We start from the raw sequence: 22949 nt of genomic DNA, 5'->3' as shown, positions 1-22949 counted from the left end.
CTTCAGCCCGTCAGCACCGTCCTCTCTGTCGTGATCTTCATGGGTCCATTTCCTGCTTCTGTGTCTTCCCCTTCTAAGGACCCCAGGCATGTGGGATTCAGGGCCCCGTGCCCCAGGGTGGCTTCTCCTGACTTAACAATGAGTCAGGTCCCATTCTGAGATTCTGGGAAGGTCATGAATGTGGGACAGTCTCCCTGCCTCCCCGTGCCACGTGCCGTGTGCAGCATGGGCCCTGGGGTGCCGCAGATCACAGGCTGTGGCCCGAGAGGGAGTGTTTGTGTTGGATCTGCTGCTTCCACCAGAGAAGAGTTTTCTCCCATTCATGACAGAATCCTTCCTAGGAGGACCAAGGATGTCCCCCCAAGTGGGGGCCGGAGCCACTCCGTGGCCTGTGCATCCCATCAGCCGACCTGGGGGTGTGGACCCGCTGTCCAAGATGAGCTGCCGCTGCAGGAGGCTTTCAGCAGAGTGGGCTTCACTTTCTGGGCCTGCCTGTCTTCCATGTAGCAAGGCGGCTGGCCCTGGCCCTATGCCCTGTCCCCTGCCCCACCCCTGGCCACCCCTGCACTTCTGCTTTGGCTCCTTGGAGTTTATTACTGCCCATCCACGTGGCTCCCTGCAGCAGCCTGCCTCTGCTTCTTCCGTCTAGACCTCAGCATCCCTGTCTTCAGATGAAAAGGGCAAGAAGACCAAGAAGAGAACCCGCAGGCGGAGAACCAGGGGTGAAGGAAAGAAGGAGTCTGAGGATGAGTGTTTCCGCTGTGGGGACGGCGGCCAGCTGGTGCTGTGTGACCGCAAGTCCTGCACCAAGGCCTACCATCTGTCGTGCCTGGGCCTGGGCAAGCGGCCCTTTGGTGGGTGAGCGGGCCCCCTGGCGGCCTTGGTGTGTGGGGGGGTCCCATCCCAGGCTCTCCTCTCCCTCTCTCAGCCTGGGGAGGCCCGTGGCATTGACAGTCATGGGGCCGGGGTGGCAACCCCACAAGTGTAGGCCATGTCAGGGCCAGTGGCGAGGGAGGAGGGGACAGGTAGCGGGGTCTGCCTGGTGCTTCCAGCCTCGGTTCAGGGAGATTACGGGTGCCAGAGATACCATCCCCTGTGGTCTGAGAGGAAAAATAGGCCTTTGCCCAGAGCAGTCGAAAAGCTGTAAAAGGGACGCCTGGGTGGCTCAGCGGTTAAGTGTCTGCCTTCGGCTCAGGAGGTGATCTTGGAGTCTCAGGATCGAGTCCCACATCGGGCTCCCTACATGGAGTCTGCTTCTCCCTCTGCCTATGTCTCTGCCTCTATCTCTGTGTCTCTCATGAATAAATAAATAAAATCTTTAAAAAAAAAAAAAAAAAGAAAAGCTGTAAAAGAAAAGGTCTAACATGTTTGAGTGTAAGAGAAAAATAATTACGTGCAGATGACAAAGCACAATTTCATAGACAAACAGGAGAGAAACCTGTTTGCAGGAGGTGTGAACATGACCTCTACAGTTAAGGCCAGTAGACCCTGGATCCAGGCCACAGCGAGGTCACAGAAGAGAAGCCAGCATCCGCTGGCCACCCCGAGAGCCACCTCATCCTGCACAGGATGGAGGCCGGGGACTTGGGATGTAGGTGCCCTCTGCCAGGCCCACCCACCAGGCCTCTGAGTGCCCGTCCTCCCTCCTCTTCATGTTTTTGCAGCTCAATAGGCAGCAATGCCTTGTCTTAATTTGTGTCCATCTCACTGGACAGTTTTAAAATAGGTTCTCAACCACGAAGATGTTAAAAGTGGTTACAGTTTTCGTCATTTCTGCTAATTTGTTTTGTTGCAGGGAAGTGGGAATGTCCTTGGCATCACTGTGACGTGTGTGGCAAACCTTCCACTTCATTTTGCCACTTTTGCCCTAATTCATTTTGCAAGGAACACCAGGATGGGACAGCCTTCAGCTCCACCCAGGATGGGCGGTCGTACTGCTACGAGCATGACTTGGGGGCAGAGTCGGCTCGAAGCACCAAGACTGAGAAACCCTTCCCGGAACCCATGAAGTCCAAGGGGAAGAGGAAGAAAAGGAGGTGCTGGAGGAGAGTCACGGAAGGCAAATAGCGCCAGGCAGCGGCTTGGCCAGATCCAGGGGTAAAGGGCCACAGAGGGGACTGGCCCAAGGACCCAGCTCGAAGCCGCTATGCCAGCCACCTAGGCCTCCTGGGGGGGAGCGCCGTCCACCACTGAGCCATCCTCAGCAGCGCCCGCTGCGTCTGCACTGACGACCCATCTGAGCCACAAGGTTCAGAAGGTTCCTGGACAAACAAGCCTTACTCCACAGCATTACAGCTACACTTGAATTTCTGAGAATGTCAAGGTTCCCTCCCACTCTATTTTTGTAGGTTAAAGTTATAATTGAAAATTAATTGGCATATGAAATGTTTTTATCTCACCCGAAATGTAGAGTAGTATTTTTCTAAAGGATCACTATTATCTCTTTAATCTTCACAATGTTACTCGGCCTGCTTACCTGTCTTCATCACTCAGGAGAGACCAGGATGGGGCCTGGCCTGGGCAAGGGCTCAGACCCTGGATTCCCTGGAAACCATGATTTTGATCATTATTTTGCTCATATGAAACAGCTGTATGATTTTTTTTTTTTTTGTACTAATGTGAAATTTTTCCTCAAAATGCTTCTTTTCCATCCTGGTGAGAAGCCGGCCCCAGGAGTGGTGATAGTGATAGTGTTGTTGTAAGATTCCCCTGTAGTTTGTTCTGTCATGGATCTGGACTGAGCGGCGCCATCGCGTCACGTCCCACGTGTGGGGTCGCGAGCATAGTCTCTCCCGACCAGGCCGGGTCTGGCACATCTCACCTGGGCCTGTCTCCTGAACGCACTAGGTCCTTACCAACATTTGGGGGAAGACTTTGTATATTTTTTTCATTTGGCTTTTACCAGTTTCTGGCTTTTATTCTCAATATATTTTTGCTAAACTTGTTTCACAAATTACCACCGACTGAAATGTGTATTTACTGATGCGGCCCCAAGTTGTCCCTGAGAAAGGAGTGGTGCTCGGTGGGGGTGAGGCCCTTTGGGGGCTGTGTTCTGCCCTGGGGCACAGCTTGTGCTGGGTGCTCCCCACCCTGGGGCCCAGGGCATTTCTTTAGGGGTCTGAGGAGAGGCCCAGAGTTTAGAACTCTTCTATCCAGTTACTGACGTTCTGTCACGCTTGTGGGTCCGTTCGTGGAGAACATGCTCGGCTGGGACACCACGGAGAAGCGCGTGCCGGGGCTCCAGGCCTGCCCGGCACCACCTGCACGCACACCAGTGGGTGGCGCCCGTCCTGGAGTTTCCCTGAGATGCCCACTAACTCTTATTTATTCCCACAAAGTGAGAAGCTTCTGGGAATATGAAGTTGTCTTCTCTTCTTGAAGTTCCTCTTGACCTTGACCATGGGGCGACTGGAGTGCGGCAAGGGCGGGGGTCCTGCCAGGCACCTGTGTGCACTCTGTGGGGCCTGCAGTCTCCATGCTCACAATGGGAGGGAAGGGAATCCTCAGCGGCAGATGCCTTTTTCTGGCCCTTAAGGAGGACATGTATCCCAGAGATGTATACCCAGCCCCTCTTGAAAACTGCTCCTGAGGTCTCCTGTTCATTCTTCCGTCGTCTCTGCCTTGCACAGTTGCAGGATGTCCTTGGACCCAGACCCCTGTTCACTACTGCTCCGTGGTTCTGTGATACGAGCTCTTGGGGGCAGTGGTCTCTGCCAGGCTGACCACAGGGAAGGTCTTCTTTAGGTGCGAGGCCCCTGACACCTGCAGGTACGCACCTCCCCCTGCACTTACTGGGTGCAGAGTGTTCCCAACTGTGGCTGTCCCTCTGGCCCCTTTCCTGCCACCATCCTGGAGATGGGAGCCACCCCTGGCGACCCAGGAGATCCGGGAGCATGGTCATCAGTTGACTCCTGCAATGGCTCAGGTGACCTCTGGAAATGTACTTGCTTGGTAAGACACAGGGACTGAGGGGATCTCAGTTTAGAACTCTAATTGCTCTCACATTGTCCTAAGAAAATACTGGATTGATTCATAGATTTGTGCTCCTTCTTCCCTGAACAACTCAGGTTGTTCAGTGGTGACCCAGCAGCACCCCCACACCCTTGCTGCCACACGCGGGGCTCGCCTGTCCGCTCCCACCAGCAGAGGGACATCTGGACCAGTCAGACCAGCAGCCTGGGCTTGCAGTGCACTTTGGGGAGCAGATTAACTTATTTTTTGTATTTGACGTAGTAAAATCTTGGGATTTTTTTAGTCACTTTGATATTTTCAAATTCTACGATCTTTCTGAAGGAAATACTGGAAACATTTTAAATATGGTTATCCTCTTTCCAGAAACTGTTGAACCTAATGAGCAAGTAACACTAACTTTGCAAATCTCTAGAAAACTGGTTTATGGATCTGAGTACGAGGCTGCAGCATGACAGCTGAGCCCTGAGGGCTCTGCCCAGAGTCTGAGGGGGAGCTTGGAGAGCTCTTTTGCGGGGATTCAGTCTTTCTGAATGGCAGCTTCAGTCCTTTGTCATGAAATGCAAAGCAGAAACAAAACAAAAATTGCCCCGACTTCTCCGGATTACTCAGCATCACCATTCCCCATCACCCATGAGGTGGCACCAGCACGGGTATCCGCAGTCAGGACATGCAACCACTGTGGGGGACAGAGCATGGCACCTGCGGCGCATGGGGAGTCTCCATCTGGCCTGTTCCATCAGGAACCGCATCGCGTGGACACCACGCCTCCCCCCACCTCTTGCCCCCCCCCACACACACACTCAGGTCCATGCTCCTGCCACCTCTGAAGTTCTGATCTTGACATACAAACCACAGGGTGTGTACTGCCCACCTTCCAGAACTACCGTATTTCCAGGAATTAAAGATAAGCCTGTTTTGATGGAAATTAATGCAAATGACTGTTGCCAAATTCTCAGTCCTCCAAGCAGCACAGTATTGGGCATTAGTCACTAGAGTGAATGGCTGTCCCGGGCGTCCCGGTGTCCGCTGTACCCTGTTGAGATGTGAAATGCCCCGTCAGAAATTAAATACGAACTGAACTGTTGGGTGTCGGAGCTTCACACAATAGGCGGTCAGGCTCCTGTTAGGAACGCTCGGTGCTCTCACTGGTCTGGACAGACTTAAAAACTTGAAATTCCTTCTGGGGGTCACAGACTGAGCTGCAGACGTGACAACTGCCCGTCAGGGGGAAATAACATTTAAAGTGGGACGTTGTGTTTGGAAAACTGTATATGAGTATTTTTGTATTAAAAAAATTTTAAAGGCTTTTTTTCTAGACTTACTTTATACGGCATCACATTTTGAAGTTTGGGGCTTTTGCCCACTTGCCTAGCTCCTGTGGCATCTGGCACAGCCCGACACACCCCATCTCAGATGGCTGCCCCGCTCAGGCCTTGCCGGGGCCTTGGGAGGTGCAGCCCATACCAGGAACAGTAGGCTGGGTTCCCCTTTGGATAAATAATCTGATGACCAAATCCCCTTTAAAGGTGGAATTGTGGGGGGGAGGTGTAGGGGGGGAGACCTGTCAACATCTTGGCTGGTGCTCGGCTCCGCTCCAGGTCTCCCATCTTCTCTGATAAAGCGCCTCTGACTGGGGCTCTGAGTCAGTGTAGGGGGGTGACAGTTGTGTTGCCCCCACCAGCTCCTACCCTGAGAGGGACCAAGCCCCTGGAGCAGAGAGGATGGGCTGGCCCCAAACACCGCTCCGGGGCTTTCTTTAGAAAAGCTATATTTTAATTACTCAGATCGTTTGTACAATGAAAACAGGCGCCAGAAGACTGGTCTCAATGCTCACAACCATACAAAAGACAAATACAAAACCTGCCTGTGGCATGTCCGGCCCGGTGTCTCCTGCTCTGGGGCATGGGCCAGGCCATCCCCACCCTGGTCTCAACTGTGCTGGGCATCACTTGGTCCCCTCAACCTCGTGGGATGGGAAGAGCATCGCACTAGCAAGGAAGAGCCCTCCCTCATGGTCAGAATTTAAGAAAAAATAAAAAAAAAAAAGATAAAAGTCTAACAGGCAGAGCTGTCACTAAAATTAGAAGTTATAACTTTTTTGGTTAACTTTAACATTCAAAAATGTAATATTGAATCCAAAAAAGTATCTGAAATCACACAAAAGGTAACCCATATTAAAATTTAAAAAATAAGTCCAGAACACCCCGAGAAATGAACCTAAAAGCTTCAGTGGGCTGGGGCCCAGCGGACCCCGCAGCGAAGGCAAGCAGAGGTGGGTGGGCAGCCCTAGGACACGTTGGCCATGGGCTTGTATTTCTTGAAGCGCGTCCACTGGCCTGTGGCATAGTTCATCTCGAACACGGTGTCCACCAGCATGGTGGTGCTGCCCTGGCCATCGGACTTGGGCAGGTCTTCCGTGTGCTCGCTGAGCTTGATCTGGATCACGTCGCCCTGCTCCTGGCACGGGTTCTCTGTGGAGGACAGGGGCTGCTGGGTGGGGCTGGGGGGAGGGTGGAGGAGCCTGTCCCTTCCCTCCCCTGTGGGGCCCTTGGCCCCCACCCCACTGGGCTGCCCATGCACACCCACCTCGGGAGCCAGCCATGAAGCCTAGGATCAGGGCCTTCTCGGGCCGTGTGACTTTGTTGGCTGTCTTGAACATCTCCTGTGCAGCAAACATCTGCTCTCTCTGCGAGTGTGGAAAGGGGGTGTGGGTACCTGGGCCCCAGGGGCACCACCACTCATATCCATCTGGAGCCCATGCCACCTTCCCACCGGGCCTGGGGCCGGCCAAGGGCCCACCTACCGTGAGAGACAGGTTCTTCTTGGGCTGCTGCTGGGCAGGGGGCTGGGTCTGTGGGGCCACCATGGCCACTGGAGGTGTCTGGGCAGCCGGGGTGACGGCTGGGGGTGTGGTGGGTGTCAAGGGGGAAGTGGGCGTCGAGGGTGCAGATGCTGCTGGGCTGGGGCCGCTGTTGTACATGGGTGCTCTCTGCTTGAACTGCGCGGGAAGCGCGGGGCTTGGGGTACTGGGCTCCTCCGGTGGCCTGCTGGCCTGTAGGCCGGCTTCCCGAGAAGATGGTGCTGTAAGCAGAGGGATATCTGGCAAAGGGATTGCAGGGCCAGGGACCCCCCCCCCCACCTTGAGAAAGTGGGCGGGCTCCGCCCCACCTCCCAGGCCCTGACTGCTCATACCCTGGCTCACCCTGAGACCTCAGCTCCGTGTCCCCACAGCTGGGGCCAGAACCACAGGCCGCACTGCCAGCCCGCTGATGGGCATAAGCCCCCATACGCCCCCACCTTGGAGCTAAAGACATTAGGCCCTTCCAGACAGCAGAGGAGACGTCCAAGCCCAGGTCCCCCTGCTCATAGCCCCAGTAAGACAGGAACTGCCTTCCCTCTGGTCGCTTCTGCTCCCAGGCCCATCTCTTGGCAGGCACAGCCAAGCCCGGTGGAGCAAGAGACCGAGTCGAGGCCGTGACCCTGGATCCACCTCCCTTCAGGATCCTGGGACTGTGACGGGACCCCTGGGGCCTGAGGCACTGTCAGCCAGACACCCCATCCCATCCCTGCAGAATGCACTCCTGTTGGGCCGTGCGAAGGGGGCACTGCTTGTTTGCCCCCAGAATGGACAGAGCAGGTGAAAACTCTGGGTTCATTCCTGGAAATTTGTGTGACCAGAAGGGTCTCCAGTCAGGACCAGCAATGGTTCAGGGAGGACATGGCACAGATGTCCTGACACCCCTGGATGCATGGGGGAACAGGTCCGAGGAGGACACCTCCAGGTGGCGGCTGACCTGCAGGCGTCTCGGAGCTGGGGATGTAGGAGGAGGCCGGGACCACACTGGGCGTGGCAGGCAGGTAACTCGTGGATGGCAGTGCAGGCTCATTGTTCAAGGACCCGAGTTTCTGGAACACAGTTTACAGTCCTCCTGGACGCTGGGCTCTGCTGGCTCCTCTGTGAACCTCCACCCCCAGCCCCGGGGCAGGATGGCAGGCTTGCGGTCCTAAGGGCTGGGGAAGGGGCGCCTGGCTGTGCTGGACCTCCCCGCCACCCCCCATCCAGAGCTGCTTGTCTGCTTGGGGAGCTTTCCAAATCAGCCGCCTCTGAGGAAAGAAGGGCTGCCAGTCTTCCTCTGCCATGAATACCAACGACCAAGGGAAGACCCCTCCTCGTACGAAGTGAGGAAACAGCCCCACAGCAGGAAGAAACAAAACCATCGCCCAGAAACCTGTGGCTCCAAGGCCTTTCTCCAGCCTTGGCTTGCAGCCCTATCCCCATGGGCTGCACCTGCACGGTCCGCGTGGACGAGACTCCAAGAAGCAGGCTGCGCTAGGCCACTGACCCTCACCTCACCCGACAGGGGAAACCAAGTCACCGCACTGAGGAGATCGCTGAGGAGACCTCGCAGAGAGCACACAGTGTGTGCCTGCTCTTCACGCTACTGCGATGCTCCCTGGGCCTCTGGCCAGCGTTGCCTCTCGCACCCACATCCACACACATCCCCCACGGAGCACATTCTGTGGTTGACCACCAGGACAAGTGGGAGCACACACGGCCTACCTGCGTGGACACCAGGCCAGCCGCGTAGTCCGGGGTGGCGTTCTCCACGACGGTCTCTTCCTTGGCTGGCTTTTCCACCACTTCTGCATCTGCCGACAAAGCAAAGTCCTCGCCAGTCCCCCGACTGCACAGCACCCCACAAGCAGGCCGAGCAGACCCCCGGGGTGTGGGAGGGGCCCATGCTAGCCACACTGAGTGTGTGCTTCACAGTCTCTGGGCAAAGAACACACTGGGCTAGTTTTAGGACAGGTCGGCCATTGTGTTGCGGTCTTGTTGAGACACAGAAGCCACTGGTGGCTTGAGAAACACAGGTCCCCATGAAAAAAGGAAGGGGTAAGTTGGGGAGAGCAGGCTATGGTGGGGGAGCCCCAAGTACGTACCCAGTGTCTTCCTCCTTCTCTTTGCCTCTCGGCCAGCACCCACCATATCCAGCTCGGAAATGTCAAGCAGCTGCCAATAGACAGGAGCCCACCCTTAGCTGTGCGGTGAGGAATGCCGGGGCCGGTCTGGGGAGGCCGCCAAGGCCGGAGGGGCGGAGCCCACCTTCACTCCCCGCTCCTTCCGCAGAGGGGTCCTTGAAGGCGGGATGGGGGTCCGGTTCCCAGCAGGGCTGAAGACACTGGGAGTGGTGGGGCTTCTGAAGGGCGCCTGCTTCGGGATGCCTTTGAGCGGGGCTGCAGAGAGGATGGTGCCCATCAGTGGCCACCTGGACGGGGCTGCCCCCGTGAGGCAGGACTTCAGGTGATGGGTTTTCTATAAGGACAGAGGCCACCCCGCCAGCATGCTCTAAATGGAGGGGGTGCTCTGCCACCTGCTTGCCAGCCCAGCGCCCACCCCCAACTGCAAGCCTGCGGGATGCTCTGCAGATGTGACCCTGACCCCAGGGGACTTGTGTCTCTGTGGGGGGGGTGGGGGTGGGGAGACCTGACCACCAGGTGGCGACGCGCTCAGGCATCGCATCAAAGAGCAAGGCAGGGCAGCCCAGGTGGCTCAGCGGTTTAGCGCCGCCTTCAGCCCATGGTGTGATCCTCGAGACCCAGGATCGAGTCCCGCATCAGGCTCCCTGCGTGGAGCCTGCTTCTCCCTCTGCCTGTGTCTCTGCCTCTCTCTCTCTCTGTCTTTCATGAATAAGTAAATAAAATCTTAAAAAAATAAAAATAAAAAAGGAGCAAGGCAATGGAAATGATGACATCACAGCCAATCTGACATTTTTGCCAAGAACACCAACAAAAACAAAGATGCCACACGATGCTCAACCTGGCTTCCCTCTTGCACCTCTGGGCAAACAGCTCTGCTCAAGGCTAGACCCTCCCACACTGTGCAGCAAGGATCACCTTCCCCTGTCCCCAACTATGTCCAAATGCAGTCGCCTGACACAGGGATGGTGTCTCCTGAACAGGGCCTGGACCTGTCCCCCAGCATCTGGTGCCTCCCTGCTCCCACCTCTAGGACTCCATTTGGGCACTTGTGCCCAAACCCACTCACATGCAGATCTCACACCGTGATGTGGGCCCGGGGCATGCATGGCCCCTTCCAGCACAGCCAATGGGACCCTGAACTGGATGCTGGGTCAAGGGCATAGTGACCATGCCCCTGCCCTCGGGAACCTTGCTGGGATGGGCCCTATAGGAGGGGCCCCCACAAGGCTTCCCTTTAGGCCCACAGGCGCATCTGTTTTGTTTTCAGGTGACCCAGCTTCCCTGTGGTTTGGTCAGTGCTGGGCCCTGGAACGCAGGACAGTGGGCAACCTGCCCTCTTGCCCTTTGGGGTGTCTGTCCAGGGCCTTCTGGTGGCAAGCCCCAGGGCAACCCACATTCTTATGTCTGCCCTGTGTGCAGGCACGCAGGGCTTCTGCTTCCAACTCTGAGGGAGGGAAGAAGGTGGGCCCTGGAATAGCTGCCTCAGGCAGCTCGCTCTCCATTGGAGGGGGTGCCCCTTCCCTCCCCAAAGAAGGGGGAGTCCTGCGCACAGGGCAGGCACACTGTTCCCCACACAGAGAGGGACACAAACCAGCATCTCCCTCAAGTTCTGGTCAGGCTCCTGCATATGCTTCCAGGTCCTTTTGTCGGAAAACCTGAAATTTCCCCTGGGCTCTCTCCTCATCTCGTGTGCTCCTTTCACCAATACAACCAAAGACACCTACAGGGCCCACGACCCACGCACATCCCAACATTTAAATGACACCACAAACAAAAAAGACAGAACCCTTGAGGTGGGGCCTGGTCTCTGATGAGCAATGAGGGCTCAGAGCTGGGGGCCAGCCTTACTCGTGGTGTCCATCTTCCGGAGAAGCCCCCGGCCCTTGGCGTGGAAAGGCACCCCTGCACTCCTCTTCAGCTGCTGGGCCGTCTCGGTGGCTGCAAGAAGATGCGTCAAGTCAGCAACACGCCCTTCACTGCAGGCTAAGTATGTTATGAAGAGGTCGCACTGGGTGCATTCATGCAGACACAGGGCTCCCTTTCCCAAACATTCATGCCTTCCCAGAGAGAACTGGCACGACTTCCAATGTCACATCCTCCACTGAGCCAAACCTACTTTCGAGGAACCAGAGCCAGGGGGCCATCCTTCCTAGAGGGGCCCAGAGAGTGGGCCGTAGGGAGGCCTCGGGGCAGCCGGTGGCACATCCTCACTGCTGGGCACTGGGCAAAGCCCAATGTGTCTCCCCACACATGCATCAATCAGTGGAAGGAGACGTGGTTTTCCAGAGCTGGCTCCATGGGAACAGGGAAGGGGAAGCATGGGAGGCTTCACTGTGTCCCACTGGCTCTGAGAAGCCACAGAGCCACCCCGAGCCTGGGATGCTAAGGTCATGAAGGCTGTGTTTTATTCAGATTCTCTGCAATCAGGCCATTTGTGCGTATGGTTAATACCAATTTCATGGCCATTCAAAATAAAAGTTCTTGCAATTCATACTTTGCAATTTGGTTGAAGAAATCAATTACCCTGCCTTTTTCCTGGCAAATACCTCCATACACATTTTATACATCACTATTTAGAGAAACATAAAATAAAATGACCAAACATCTTTAAGGTTAAAGGGACATCCTCTGCAACTCCAGCAAAAGGCGAAGTTATAGGAGTGAGGGTCAGGCCTCCTGTGAGCCTTCAGAGGGCTGCCCTTCTTACGGCCCACAGGACTCATCTGCAGATTTCACCGTTGTAACAAAGATTAGAAAGAGACACTTTTAACGTAAAACTTCTGACGTTTCTAAAATAGATTTAAAATACAGTTTAGCATGGTAATAAATAAATTTCTAAAAAAAAAATAACAAAACCCCACAACTTTACGTAGCCGGCTGTCTTGAACAGTTCAGGGACCATACACTCTAAAGGAACTCTAGAAATAAAACCACAGAGGAAAACAGAGGCACCATTTCTCAGCATCAGATCCCTCGCATGCTGGGCCTTCCAGAATGGGGGCACTCACATTTCTGCAGGAGCTCCGCTCTCAGCGTGGCGCTCTTCGGTTTCCTCTTTAATTGAAAGTGTTTCACTGGGGGAGTGAGGGGTCCGGCGAGGGTCGTCAGGGCGTTTTTATTCAAGTACTGGCACTCTAGCGGCAGCATGGCAGACGCTTCACACTCGTTCACTGCTCATTCGAGAACCAACACAGCACATTAGGAGCTGCATCCCCCTCACACAGGCCCTGGCTTGCACAGCTCGTGTGAAAACACCATCTAAAGTGCTGTCTCCTACTTACGGTCCTGGATCTTCCACCTTGTTTTCAAAACAGAAAACAGGTCAGACTGCCCAGGGGCTCCACTCCACCATCACCCAACAGTCAAGGCCGCCAACACGGCTGCTTGTCAAGTGGGTGGCCCTGCAGCTGGGATGTCCCCACCCCAACCCCCAGGACCTGCTGGGCATGAGGGTTAGGATGTCCTGGCTGGCTGGCTGCTTGTCACTCTGGGGCACCATGGACATACAGCAGTACAACCTTCCCAGAGTGTGTTCTAGGTGTCCAGGGCAGCAGCAATACCGAGACATGCCCTGAGCGGCAGGAGAGGCAAAGTCTGCGGTGGCCACAGGCTCCTCCCCGCCAATCCCCATGGGCCCCCACCCAGCGGTCCTCCCAGCCCTCAGAAGCAGCACTTGGATTCAGAACTCATCCCCCTTCCTGTGCACCCCTCCCGCCACACCACCCCCTCTAGGACCTGGACGCCCCCAGGACTCCCAGCGGCCAAGAAGCCCACCTCCAGCCGCAAACAGAACAGGCCCTTCCCAGCCCAGAGACATCACCCAGACAGGCATGGGGTGGCCGAGTGAAAACTGACAGAGGGTGGAGGGGTGGTCACCTCATGGGTAGCAGAGGTGGCAGGGGCCACCTGCAGGGGGTGCCAACCACTGGCCCTGCAGCAGCATGGGTTCCGTCTCTAAGGGGCATGCCAGATGCAGCTGTGTGAACCAGGAGAGGGACCTGGGGAGGAAGCCCACCTCCTCCTCTGTGTTCTTTCTGTTTGTATTTTCTCAGTGGTTTTCAGTTCATGTTCTAAACTGAACTCATCCTTTCCCCATACTCTGTGCCAGGGAATGTTCTAGGCTCTGGAGCTGCAACCTGAATGGGCAGAGCTGTGGCCTCAATGAGCTGAGCAGGGAGAGGGCGTCTGAATATGCAAACAGTAACACACTTGGATCCAGCAAGCGCAGTGAGCAGCAGCCTGTGGGCCGTCCTGAGCTTGCTTCTCAAGGCCAGTCAGAAGCTGGGGCTGTGGCGGGGTGGGGGTAGGGGTAGGAGATATAAGCAGTCAAGGAAACATAACATGCTGTACTGCACATGATGCAATGCTCTGGATGTCAAATCCACTTTAGAAAAGATGTTTTAAAAGGAAGACCCGTTTCCCTCCTCCCAGCATAACACACACACACAAATACCCTTTTCTCTGAGTTCTCCTAAAATATCTTGAACGTTGGGATTCTGTTCTTCGAGGTCAAGGTTAAGCGAGCCTGTGTCAGGAAAGGACTTGAGGATGTCAGCTACCATGAGAACCCAGGGATCGGAGTCCAAGGTGGCCAGCTGGATAATCTCCGCCAGGGCGCCCTTCATCTGCCAAGAAAGGAGAGAGATTAGTCCTGAGCCGGGGTGTTTAAGTGCGTGCACATGCATGTGCACGCATCCCAACAGCCAACTAGGCAGCCACATGGCTGCCCAGACCCCACCTGCCCAGCCCTCTGACCCACATCAGCATCTTGCTAGGGACATAGGACTAGAGCTGGGCAGAAGCCAGCATCCACGCATCTTTGTTTTTAAATAGAGGAGAGCGCCCCTTGCATCCTGCCAGCGCACATCCTGAGGGGCACACGATGCATCCAACCTCTGTGGCCACTGCCGACACACCTGGACTCGTCTTCACGAGAACCTGTGGGCTCTCCCTCCATCCCCCCACCCAATGGCCACCCATTTCCCTGGGCCAGGCAGCGATGCCCACTTGCACTGAGTACGCCCACCTTGGCCCATGGCCCACCCACTGTCCCCCGGGGTCGCCTCATCTCCCCACAGCCTCCTTGATGGCTCCTGGTGCCTGCACAACAGGAGAGGGGAAGGCTGTCATCTGAGGGCGTGTTCCTGAGAACCCGCACCAGGTCACCAACACCCGCACCTTGGGGCACCTCTGGGACCAGGCAGCCACTGCGAGGGCCTCACCATGCTCGGCAGGGGGGCCAGAAGGTGGTGCAGGGCTCCCACTGCCCGCCCCCCCCAGCCCTGTCACGCAGTCTCTCGGGAATGGGCCAGAGCCTTTCCGTTCCCCAGACATTAGGTTTGTCACTCCTGCCCTTGCCACCTGCCCTGCTGCCCTGGAGTCCCCACACCCTAGCACATCCAGCACCAAAGTCAAAGCTCCCAGGTGTTTGATTCTGACACTGTCAGCCCCACACAGACCTAGGCATTGGCAGACCCACTCTAGAAGGCCATCTCTGGAAATATGCAGACATGTGTTCTTTTCATGGCAGAAACTGTAAACATCTGTGGTGGGGGCTCTTTGTTGTAGAAGAATGGCCTGCCCACCACCTGCCCCTTCTCCTTAGCCGAGCTATAAGCTCTGTTCCATACCAAAACCCAAAAGGCACAAAGTGAAAAATATTTTTACTTGTGTTCCTCACTCCAATGAGTCAAGGATAAAACCCATCTCAGGCAAAATAAAATTATGTATAGAAAATTACTCCTCTCTAAAAGCATCTCAAGGGGCTCAGTAAGACAGCAGGTTCCACTGTCGGCAGTTCACCCTCACAGCATGGAGAACAAGAAACAGACTGTGAGGAACCTCCCGTGCACCCATGCTCGCAGAGGACAAGGTAGAAGGGGACAGGCCACAAAGGTGACATGGACCCAGTGGGCGGGCACAGCTCACACACCCGGGGAGACCAGCATCAGAAAGATAGAAGACAGTAAATGTTGGAGCCCTCGGGACTGCTGCCAGGCATGGACACTGGGAGCCCGGCTGGCGGTTCCTCAGGAGGTTGAGTGTGGGCACCAACCAGGTCCAGAATATCCCACAGAGCAGTGGAAAGGAGGCCACACACGCAGTGACACAGAAGCCTCACCAAGATGAGACTCACCCAGGCTAGAGAGTCTCTCCTGAGAGCGGGTGACGTGGGCCATTAGGGGTACAGACACCAGGAAGGCACAAGACCTGCTCTCAAAACAGCTCACAAGAAAGCACAAGATACACCGAGAATCCACCTATGCTCATGAAAAGCTAGGGTCTTCAGCTGAACTGTACTCTTGCAAAAAGATACCTTGGAGTCTTAACTCAGAAGAAGGCTGTGTTTGGAAACAGGGCCTTTACAGAGGTGGTCACGTTACAAGGAAGCCACTAGGGGAGGCCTCATCCAACACAACTGGTGTCCTTGTAGAGATGGAAAATCTGGACACAGAAGAAAGACAAGGTGAGGACAAAGGGACACGATGGTGGGAGTGATGCCACCAGCTGCCAAGGCCGAGCCCACCCCGTGCTGTGGGACAGTGTACTTCTGAATTTTTTTTTTTTTAAGATTTCATCTATTTATTCATGAAAGACACACACACACACAGAGAGAGAGACACAGAGAGAGAGAGAGAGAGAGGCAGAAACACAGGCAGAGGGAGAAGCAGGCTCCATGCAGGGAGCCCGACATGGGACTTGATCCTGGGTCCCCAGGAACACACCCTGGACTGAAGGCGGCACTAAACCGCTGAGCCACCAGGACTGCCCAGTACTTCTGTAGGTCTAAGCCACCTAGCCTGTGGTCCTTTGTTCCAACACCCCAGCAAACCATGAGGCAATACAACAACCATGAGGCAAAACGCATATTTTATAAAGATGTAAGGAAGAAAGGAAGAAAGAGGGAGGTAGGTTGGTTAAAACCAAAGAGATTGCTGTTATGGACTGAATGTGTCCCTCAAACTAGACACTGAGACCCAATCCCCAGTGTGGTGGTAGCAGGAGGTAATAAGATCCTGAGGGCAGGGCTTCCGCAACGGGAGTGGTGCCTTCATATAAAAGAGATCGCAGAACTCTCCTACTGCCTGAGCACAGCCAGGAGGCTGCCATCTGCAAGCCAGGAAGATGGCCCTGGCAAGACACCGAACCAGCCAGCACTAGATCCTGCACGTCCTAGCATCCAGAAACATAAGAAAATGAATGTGTATTGTTTAAACCATCTGGCCGATGGTATTTTGTTACGGCGGTCCAAGCCATTTTTGTATTCAACAAAATCTGCAACAAAAACACCACCTTCAGGGCACCTGGTGGCTCAGTTAGTGAGGGTTTGGCTCAGGTCATGATCCCAGGGCCCTGGGATTAAGTCTTGCATTGGCCTGCTTCTCCCCCTGCTCATGCTCTTTGCCAAATAAGTAAATAAAATCTTTAAAAAAAAAAAAAAAAGTACTCCCTCCAGACACTTGAAGATGTAAGGAGCTTCCAGTCCTTGCCAAGAGGACAACCTGGCATGGGCCACTGGAACATCACATGCCCTTATGTTCAAATGCATGCGCTCTCGCCCCCTCTCCCTCCCTCACACACACACACACTGTGCACGCATGCACGTGCATAGCACTACAAATTCATGAGAAAGAGTTGGCCTACATCTAAATGCACGGCTGGAGAGAGATCTGGGACTTAGAACAGAGGCAAATAAAGCCCCAGGGCACTGCGTGGCTCAGTGGTTGAGCGTCTACCTTTGGCTCAGAACGAGATCCTGGGGTCCTGGGATCGAGTCCCACATTGGGCTTCCTACATGGAGCCTGCTTCTCCCTCTGTCTCTCTGTCTCTCATGAATGAATAAATAAAATCTTAAAAAAAAAAAAAAAAAAAAAACAAACTGGCATCCAATCTCACAGCATGTCTGAGGGGTGCACTCCTGACGCATCAAAGACCCATCTGTGAATGGAAGGACTACAAAATGAAAAGAAACAAGAGACGCACACCTAATGATTTCTTAAAACTTCCAAGTACAAACCATTAACAAAAAAATATTACTATGTATTAAAATGAAATATTTCTGTTCAGTGAAGAACAAATGATAAAGTTAACAGGTAACAGAATGGCAGATGTAATCTGTAATGAACTGTTCAAAACCAGCAGTTTACTATCCAAAATATGAAGCCCCCGCAAATCAACAAGATAGCAACCCCAACAGAAACGAAAGCAGATGTTACTAATAGGCAATGTAAAAGGTGGAAATTTGAGAAGGCAATGAACACTGGGATGGATGCCTCAAATGAACATAAGGTAGCAAACACTTTCCAACCAGCTGATCCACAAAAAGGAAAAGTGAACCAAACCAAGTGGGGGAGAAGTGGGGGAAATATAAGGACCATGAGGCACTGCAGGTGGGAGTGTGGACATTATGCTGCCACCACTTAAGCAAATACATTGTATGACTTGACAGACACTTCTACCCCATGGGTGAGAAGCTGTGTGCAGCCTGCCACCCAGGGCTGGAGAGGGGCATGCACAGGGACACCAAACAGGGGGCACAGCAGAGCAGATCTGGAGTTGGCTTATCTTTCTGTGAAGGGCTGGACAGTGACTTCAGGGCTTGTGTGCCATGTTGGCAGAAAAAGAAAAAGAAGTAATGATGCACACTTGAACAATCCGTTTAATAATGTGCAAACGTTCTTAGCTCATAAACCTTCAAATAGGTCACAGGCCAGTTTGCCAACCCTTGGATTAGATGAAGAACAACATGGGTGAATCTTAAAAATAATGTTTTATTTTAATAATTTGATACAAGTATGTAAGACAATGTAATTTATATCAATTAAAAATAATATGCACTTGAAGATTTGAAAATACATCCCAAGAGGAGATGTTCAGTGTCACTAGTGATGCTGGAAACACACAATGAACCCTTCAGGAAGGGCCAAAAGGACAGAGACACTGTCAACTGTGGAAGAGGACAGCTGGAGCCCCGTCCACTGCTGGTGGAAGGTGACCTGTGACTACCACCATGGACAGCAGTCTGCCAGTTTCTTTAGAAGTGAAACACAGGGGCACCTGGGTGATGCTGTTGGTGAGTGACCGACTCTTGATTTCTTTGGCTCAGGCTCCCGAGATCTAGACCTGCATCAGGCTCTGTGCTCACTGGGGAGTCGGCCTGAGATTCATTCTCTCGGCACTGTCCCCTCCACCCCCACATGCGTGCATGTGTGCATGTGCAGTCTCTCTCTCTCTCTCAAATAAATAATCTTTTAAAAAAGAGAAGTAGGGGATCCCTGGGTGGCTCAGTGGTTTAGCACCTGCCTTCAGCTCAGGGCATGATCCTGGAGTCCCGGGATCAAGTCTCGCATCGGGCTCCCTGCATGGAGCCTGCTTCTCCCTCTGCCTATGTCTCTGCCTCTCTCTCTCCCTCTGTGTGTGTGTCTCTCATGAATAAATAAATTAAAAATAATAATAAAAAAAAAAATCTAGAAACAGAATTTCCTTAACCAGGTAAAATCTATCTACCAAAAATAATAGTAAACGTATTTATCAGCAAAAACAAAGTTCTCACTGTGTGATCAGAAAAAAGACAATGTACTAGAGGGGTCCTGTTGAGTACAGTAAGGCAAGGAAAAGAAATAAAAAGTAACTGGAAAGAGATTAGTAAATACACAGAATAATAAAGAGTCTATGGGAAAATTATTGCAATTAGTAAGCCTTTAACACAGAAGGTATTCACAAACTCACATTTAAAAATAAATTTTGGGGGGATCCCTGGGTGGCGCAGAGGTTTGGCGCCTGCCTTTGGCCCAGGGCACCATCCTGGAGACCCGGGATTGAATCCCCCGTCGGGCTCCTGGTGCATGGAGCCTGCTTCTCCCTCTGCCTATGTCTCTGCCTCTCTCTCTCTCTCTCTGTGTGTGACTATCATAAATAAAAATCACAAATAAATAAATAAATAAATAAATTAATTAATTAATTTTGGGCCGCCTGGGTGGCTCAGCTGTTTAGTGCCACCTTCAGCCCAGGGTGTGATCCTGGAGACCTGGGATCGAGTCCCACTTCAGGCACCCTGCATGGAGCCTGTTTCTCCCTCTGCCTGTGTCTGCCCCCCTCTCTCTCTCTCTCTCTCTCTCTCTGTCTCTCATGAATATATAAAATCTTTAAAAAAATAAATTTTAACAGATACTATTTAAGACAGCGAAAGAAATATGAAATATCTAGTAACACATCTAACAGAAAATGGAAGATCTGTCAAGAAAATCAGAACGCTTTAAGCAAATATTAAAGATCTAAATAGATCCATATTCACAATTTATGAGATTCAATATTATTAAAATGATTTTACCCCAGAATGCACTACAAATTCAACTCAGTCTTAACCAAAATCCCAAAGTGTTGTATGTGTAACCTGAGGAGTGCAGATTAAATCTATATGTGAACAGAAACAACCAAGAATAGCCAGAGATGTTCCTGAAGAATAAAGGGGGAAGTTCTGCTGTTAGCTGGCAAAACTTTGCATACAGTGGCAGTAACAGGACTTAGTGGGTTATTGGTACAGTGGTATATAAATAGCCTGAAGGAACAGAGCAGAACCCAGACACAGACCCACAGAAGTGACAGTGCAAATCAACAGGGAAAAGAAGCTGTTTCAGTAAATGGTAATGGTGCTGGACTAAATGGACATCCCTGTGGAAAATAAAACTGGATTCCCAGCTTCACACAATGATTAATTCCAGGTAGATTGAAGACTCCGACGTGAAAGGCAAACTGAGCTGCTCAAACAAGACTGCAGAAGTGTCCGCCCGCCAGGCAGGGAGCCACATCCCAAATGAGACAAAATCAGCCCCAATCAGAGGAAGGCAAGACTGGCAAAGGCACCCAGTTATAGCTGAGAGTGTCTGTACATCCAAAGGTTCTGTGAAAAAGACTTAAGACTGTAAAGTATCTGTAAAATATATAACTGAAAAAGGACTGCTAGCCAAGATTCATATATATTTATATATAAAAAAACAACCTAAAAAAAAAAAACCTACATTGCAAAAAAAAAAAATAAAGTTATCAGGAAAAACCCTACAAAAGATGTAAAGATATTATTTCCTACAAAAGAAGGAATTTGTGAATAAATACATGAAAAATGCTCAACCACACGAGTAGTAAGGCAAATACAAATTAAAGACATTGAATGTGGTGACTATAGTTAATTACACTATACTGTATATTTGAAAGTTGCTGAGAGTAAGTCTTAAAAGTTCTCATCCCAAGAAAAAAAGATTCTGCAGGCATGGTAGACTTACAGTGGTGATGATAGGCAGTATGTGCAAACATTGTATCACTGCCTTGCATGTCTGAAACTCATTTAGGGTTGTATGTCGATTATACCTCAATTTAAAAAATGGTGCAAGGGTACCTGGGTTCAGCCCAGTTGAGCCACCGACTTTTGGTTTTGTTCAGGTCATGATCCAGGATTCCTAGGATCCAGTCCTGGGCTGGGTTTCCTGCTTGACCCTCTGCACCTCCCCCTGGCTCATGCTCTCCCTCTCAAATAAGTAAGTAAAACTTTTTAAAAAAAGATATGATGTTGAAAAGCAGGGTCATGACAGGGGCACCTGAGTATCTGTGTGGTTGAGGGTCGACCCTTGGCTCAGCCCGGATCTGGGGGTGGGGGTGTGTGTCCTGCTCAGCGGGTAGTCTGCTCTTCCCTCTCCCTCTGCCCCTCTGCCCCTCCCCGCTCCCCTGCCTGCTCTCTCTCAAAGACATAAATCTTTAAAATAGTGAAAATAAATTTACAAATGGCGCAGGAACTCTGGTAGAAAACAAACAAGAAAACCCCACCACACCTTCAGGCAGCCAGCAGGGGTTCATGTGACACAAGCACCCTGAGAAACAAGTAGCATAAGGTCAGGACCTGGGTTCCACTCATGGACATTACACCCAGAAATGTGTGCTTCCCACATCCCAATACAAACACGAGACCCTCGGCACCGGCAGTATCCACAGCAGTGAACGCTGTGCACAACCCACTGTCCGATGGGGTGGGACGGACTGGGGCAGGATGGACGGGGGCAGAATAGATGGGGCTGGGATGGACAGGGCGGCACGGAGGGGCGGCATGGACCAGGCAGGATGGATGGGGCAGAGATACTACTCAGGGACAGCCCGGACAGTCCACCCGGCATGCACGCAGGTGGCCCCACTGAGGTGCATCTGTCCCCAGGCCCCACATTCGGAAAACACAGCAGCGTCCTTACAAAAACTGCAATGGCAGCTGCACAAAGTAGTAACAAGCACCGGGCTTCAGTATTCTGAAAAACTAGTTTACCTCACACGAAAAATGGCACAATATGCCGTCAGGGAAAAAAGAAAACCAATCTCACATATCCACTAATTCGAACGACAGGAAGTATTCATGCATGGAAAGAATCCAAAGAATACAGGGCCCCAAACAAGTGGCTATTCCGTAAGGTGGACAGAACAGTCCAGAGCCGGCCGGCACCTCTGCCCCCAGCCCAGACCCTCCCAGCCAACAACCTGGGCTCGGGGAGGGTGCGGGGGGATGGTCCCGAGGGAGAGGGTCGGTAGGGGTCCGGGGATGAGGGTCCATGGGTAGGGGGGTTGGGGGTCCCGAAAGAGGATCCGTCGGGAGGGGGCGTGGGGGTCAGGGGACGAGGGTCCGTGGGGAGGGGGCGTGGGGGTCCGGGGAGGAGGGTCCGTGGGGAGGGGTCGTGGGGGTCTGGGGAGGAGGGTCCGTGGGGAGGGGGCGTGGGGGTCCGGGGACGAGGGTCCGTGGGGAGGGGGCGTGGGGGTCCGGGGACGAGGGTCCGTGTGGAGGGAGCGTGGGGGTCCGGGGACCAGGGTCCGTGGGGAGGGTCCGTGGGGAGGGGGCGTGGGGGTCCGGGGACCAGGGTCCGTGCGGAGGGGGCGTGGGGGTCCGGGGGGATTCCAGGTGGCCCTGAGGGCCCGGGACAGAGCTGGAGAGAGTCCGCAGGGACTGTCGGAGAGGAGGGGGCCAAGGCCCGGGGTCTCGGGTCACGGGAAGGGGCGGCCCCGCGCCCCCACCGCCGCCCCCCTCACCTCGTCCACAGTGCGGCGCGGGAGGTGCAGCGTCCCGAGCAGCAGCTTGAGCTTCACGGCGGATGAGAGGCCGTGGAAGCAGAGGCGGATGTTGTCGATGACCGCGGCGGTGAGCAGGGACGCGATGCTGGGCGGCGCCCACAGCTCGTCGGTGGCCCCCAGCTTGTTGTGCAGCCACAGGCCCGTGTCGCTCTCCCGCATGGACGCCATCTTGGGGGGAGAAAGCAGAGAACCGCCGAGCCGGCATCTTATGAAGACACCTACGCGCCCGCGGCGAGGACCCCCAATATGGCGGCGCCCGCCCGGGCGGGCCACGGTGACGTCTCCCAAGGGGCGGGGCCTCGGCCGGAGGCTTCGTGGCGAAGCCGAGCGAAGCCGGTCGGCTGCCGTAACGTATCATGGCGGCATCCGCGGCCGGCTCTGCGGCTGGCTGTAGAAGATGACGTCAGGAGAGGGGCGTCGCGCTCCTGTGGCGGGTGGGCGGGGCGTCCGCCCGACTTCCCGCGCTAGCTCCGTCCGGGTTGGGCCGCGACGCAGACCAGTCCGGGCCCCTCGCCGGCGGGCGTCCGGGGTACCCCGGGGGCAGGCTCACGGGCGCTTCCGTGCATGTGGCCTCCCCTGTCCGCGGGAGCACCCTCCTGTGGGCCTGCGAGACGGAGCTTCCCCAGCGCCCAAGGACGTTTGTGACCGTCCGCGGGGGGCCCGGTACGGACGCGCGCACGCAGTCCTGCGTTGGTTCAGCCGGGTGCACTGGGTGCCTGCCCTGCCTGGTGCCGAGGGCTCGGCAGTGAGCGCAGACCCAGCCTCGCCTCGGTGCCCAGAGGTCGTGGGCGGGCTACAGTGTGCGGTGGTGTGGGCAGAGCTGGGCGGGGGTCCCAGGGTGGCGGGAGGGCGTCCCCAGCCGCCGAGCTGGCCGCGTGCTCTGAGAGCTGGAGGGCAGC

The 22949-nt window shown here is 54.1% G+C and overlaps 2 protein-coding genes across 3 annotated transcripts in view; one reads left to right on the top strand and one right to left on the bottom strand.

The window, feature by feature from the left end:
• The window catches only part of NSD2 (nuclear receptor binding SET domain protein 2), a 60786-nt gene extending 57830 nt beyond the window's left edge, over positions 1 to 2956 (top strand). Inside the window, 2 exon segments of the mRNA XM_038533264.1 lie at positions 650 to 854; positions 1796 to 2956. Of these exon segments, the coding sequence (XP_038389192.1) occupies positions 650 to 854; positions 1796 to 2067 (477 nt within the window). The 3' untranslated portion in view covers positions 2068 to 2956.
• Positions 2957 to 5723: 2767 nt separating this feature from the next.
• Positions 5724 to 22325, bottom strand: NELFA (negative elongation factor complex member A). Of its 2 annotated transcripts, none has more exons than XM_038533265.1 (11): positions 22009 to 22325; positions 13406 to 13577; positions 11961 to 12122; positions 10801 to 10890; positions 9077 to 9249; positions 8914 to 8983; positions 8534 to 8622; positions 7767 to 7878; positions 6776 to 7053; positions 6559 to 6658; positions 5724 to 6443 (listed from the first exon to the last, which is right to left on the bottom strand). In XM_038533265.1, exons 1-11 carry the CDS (start codon positions 22216 to 22218, stop codon positions 6259 to 6261), a joined length of 1641 nt encoding a protein of 546 aa, XP_038389193.1. In that variant the 5' UTR covers positions 22219 to 22325; the 3' UTR covers positions 5724 to 6258. The 2 variants fall into 2 exon arrangements, with proteins under 2 accessions (XP_038389193.1, XP_038389194.1); XM_038533266.1 differs by having other exon boundaries at positions 6075 to 6443; positions 9077 to 9207; positions 22009 to 22218.
• Positions 22326 to 22949: the final 624 nt, after the last annotated feature.

This window comes from Canis lupus, chromosome 3 (assembly GCF_011100685.1).
Source record: "Canis lupus familiaris isolate Mischka breed German Shepherd chromosome 3, alternate assembly UU_Cfam_GSD_1.0, whole genome shotgun sequence".
NCBI classification, from domain to species: domain Eukaryota; kingdom Metazoa; phylum Chordata; class Mammalia; order Carnivora; family Canidae; genus Canis; species Canis lupus.
This window is presented reverse-complemented; position numbering and strand designations above follow the sequence as displayed.

Excerpts from the sequence above, each read along its gene's own strand:
- NELFA (XM_038533265.1), bottom strand. The coding sequence starts at position 22,218 with ATGGCGTCCATGCGGGAGAGCGACACGGGCCTGTGGCTGCACAACAAG. Across the intron at positions 10,891-11,960 it reads AGCGGAGCTCCTGCAGAAAT|CCACCGAGACGGCCCAGCAG; the intron begins GTGAGTGCCCCC and ends ATCTTCTTGCAG. Across the intron at positions 9,250-10,800 it reads CCGGAAGATGGACACCACGA|CCCCGTCCAGGTGGCCACTG; the intron begins GTAAGGCTGGCC and ends TCACGGGGGCAG.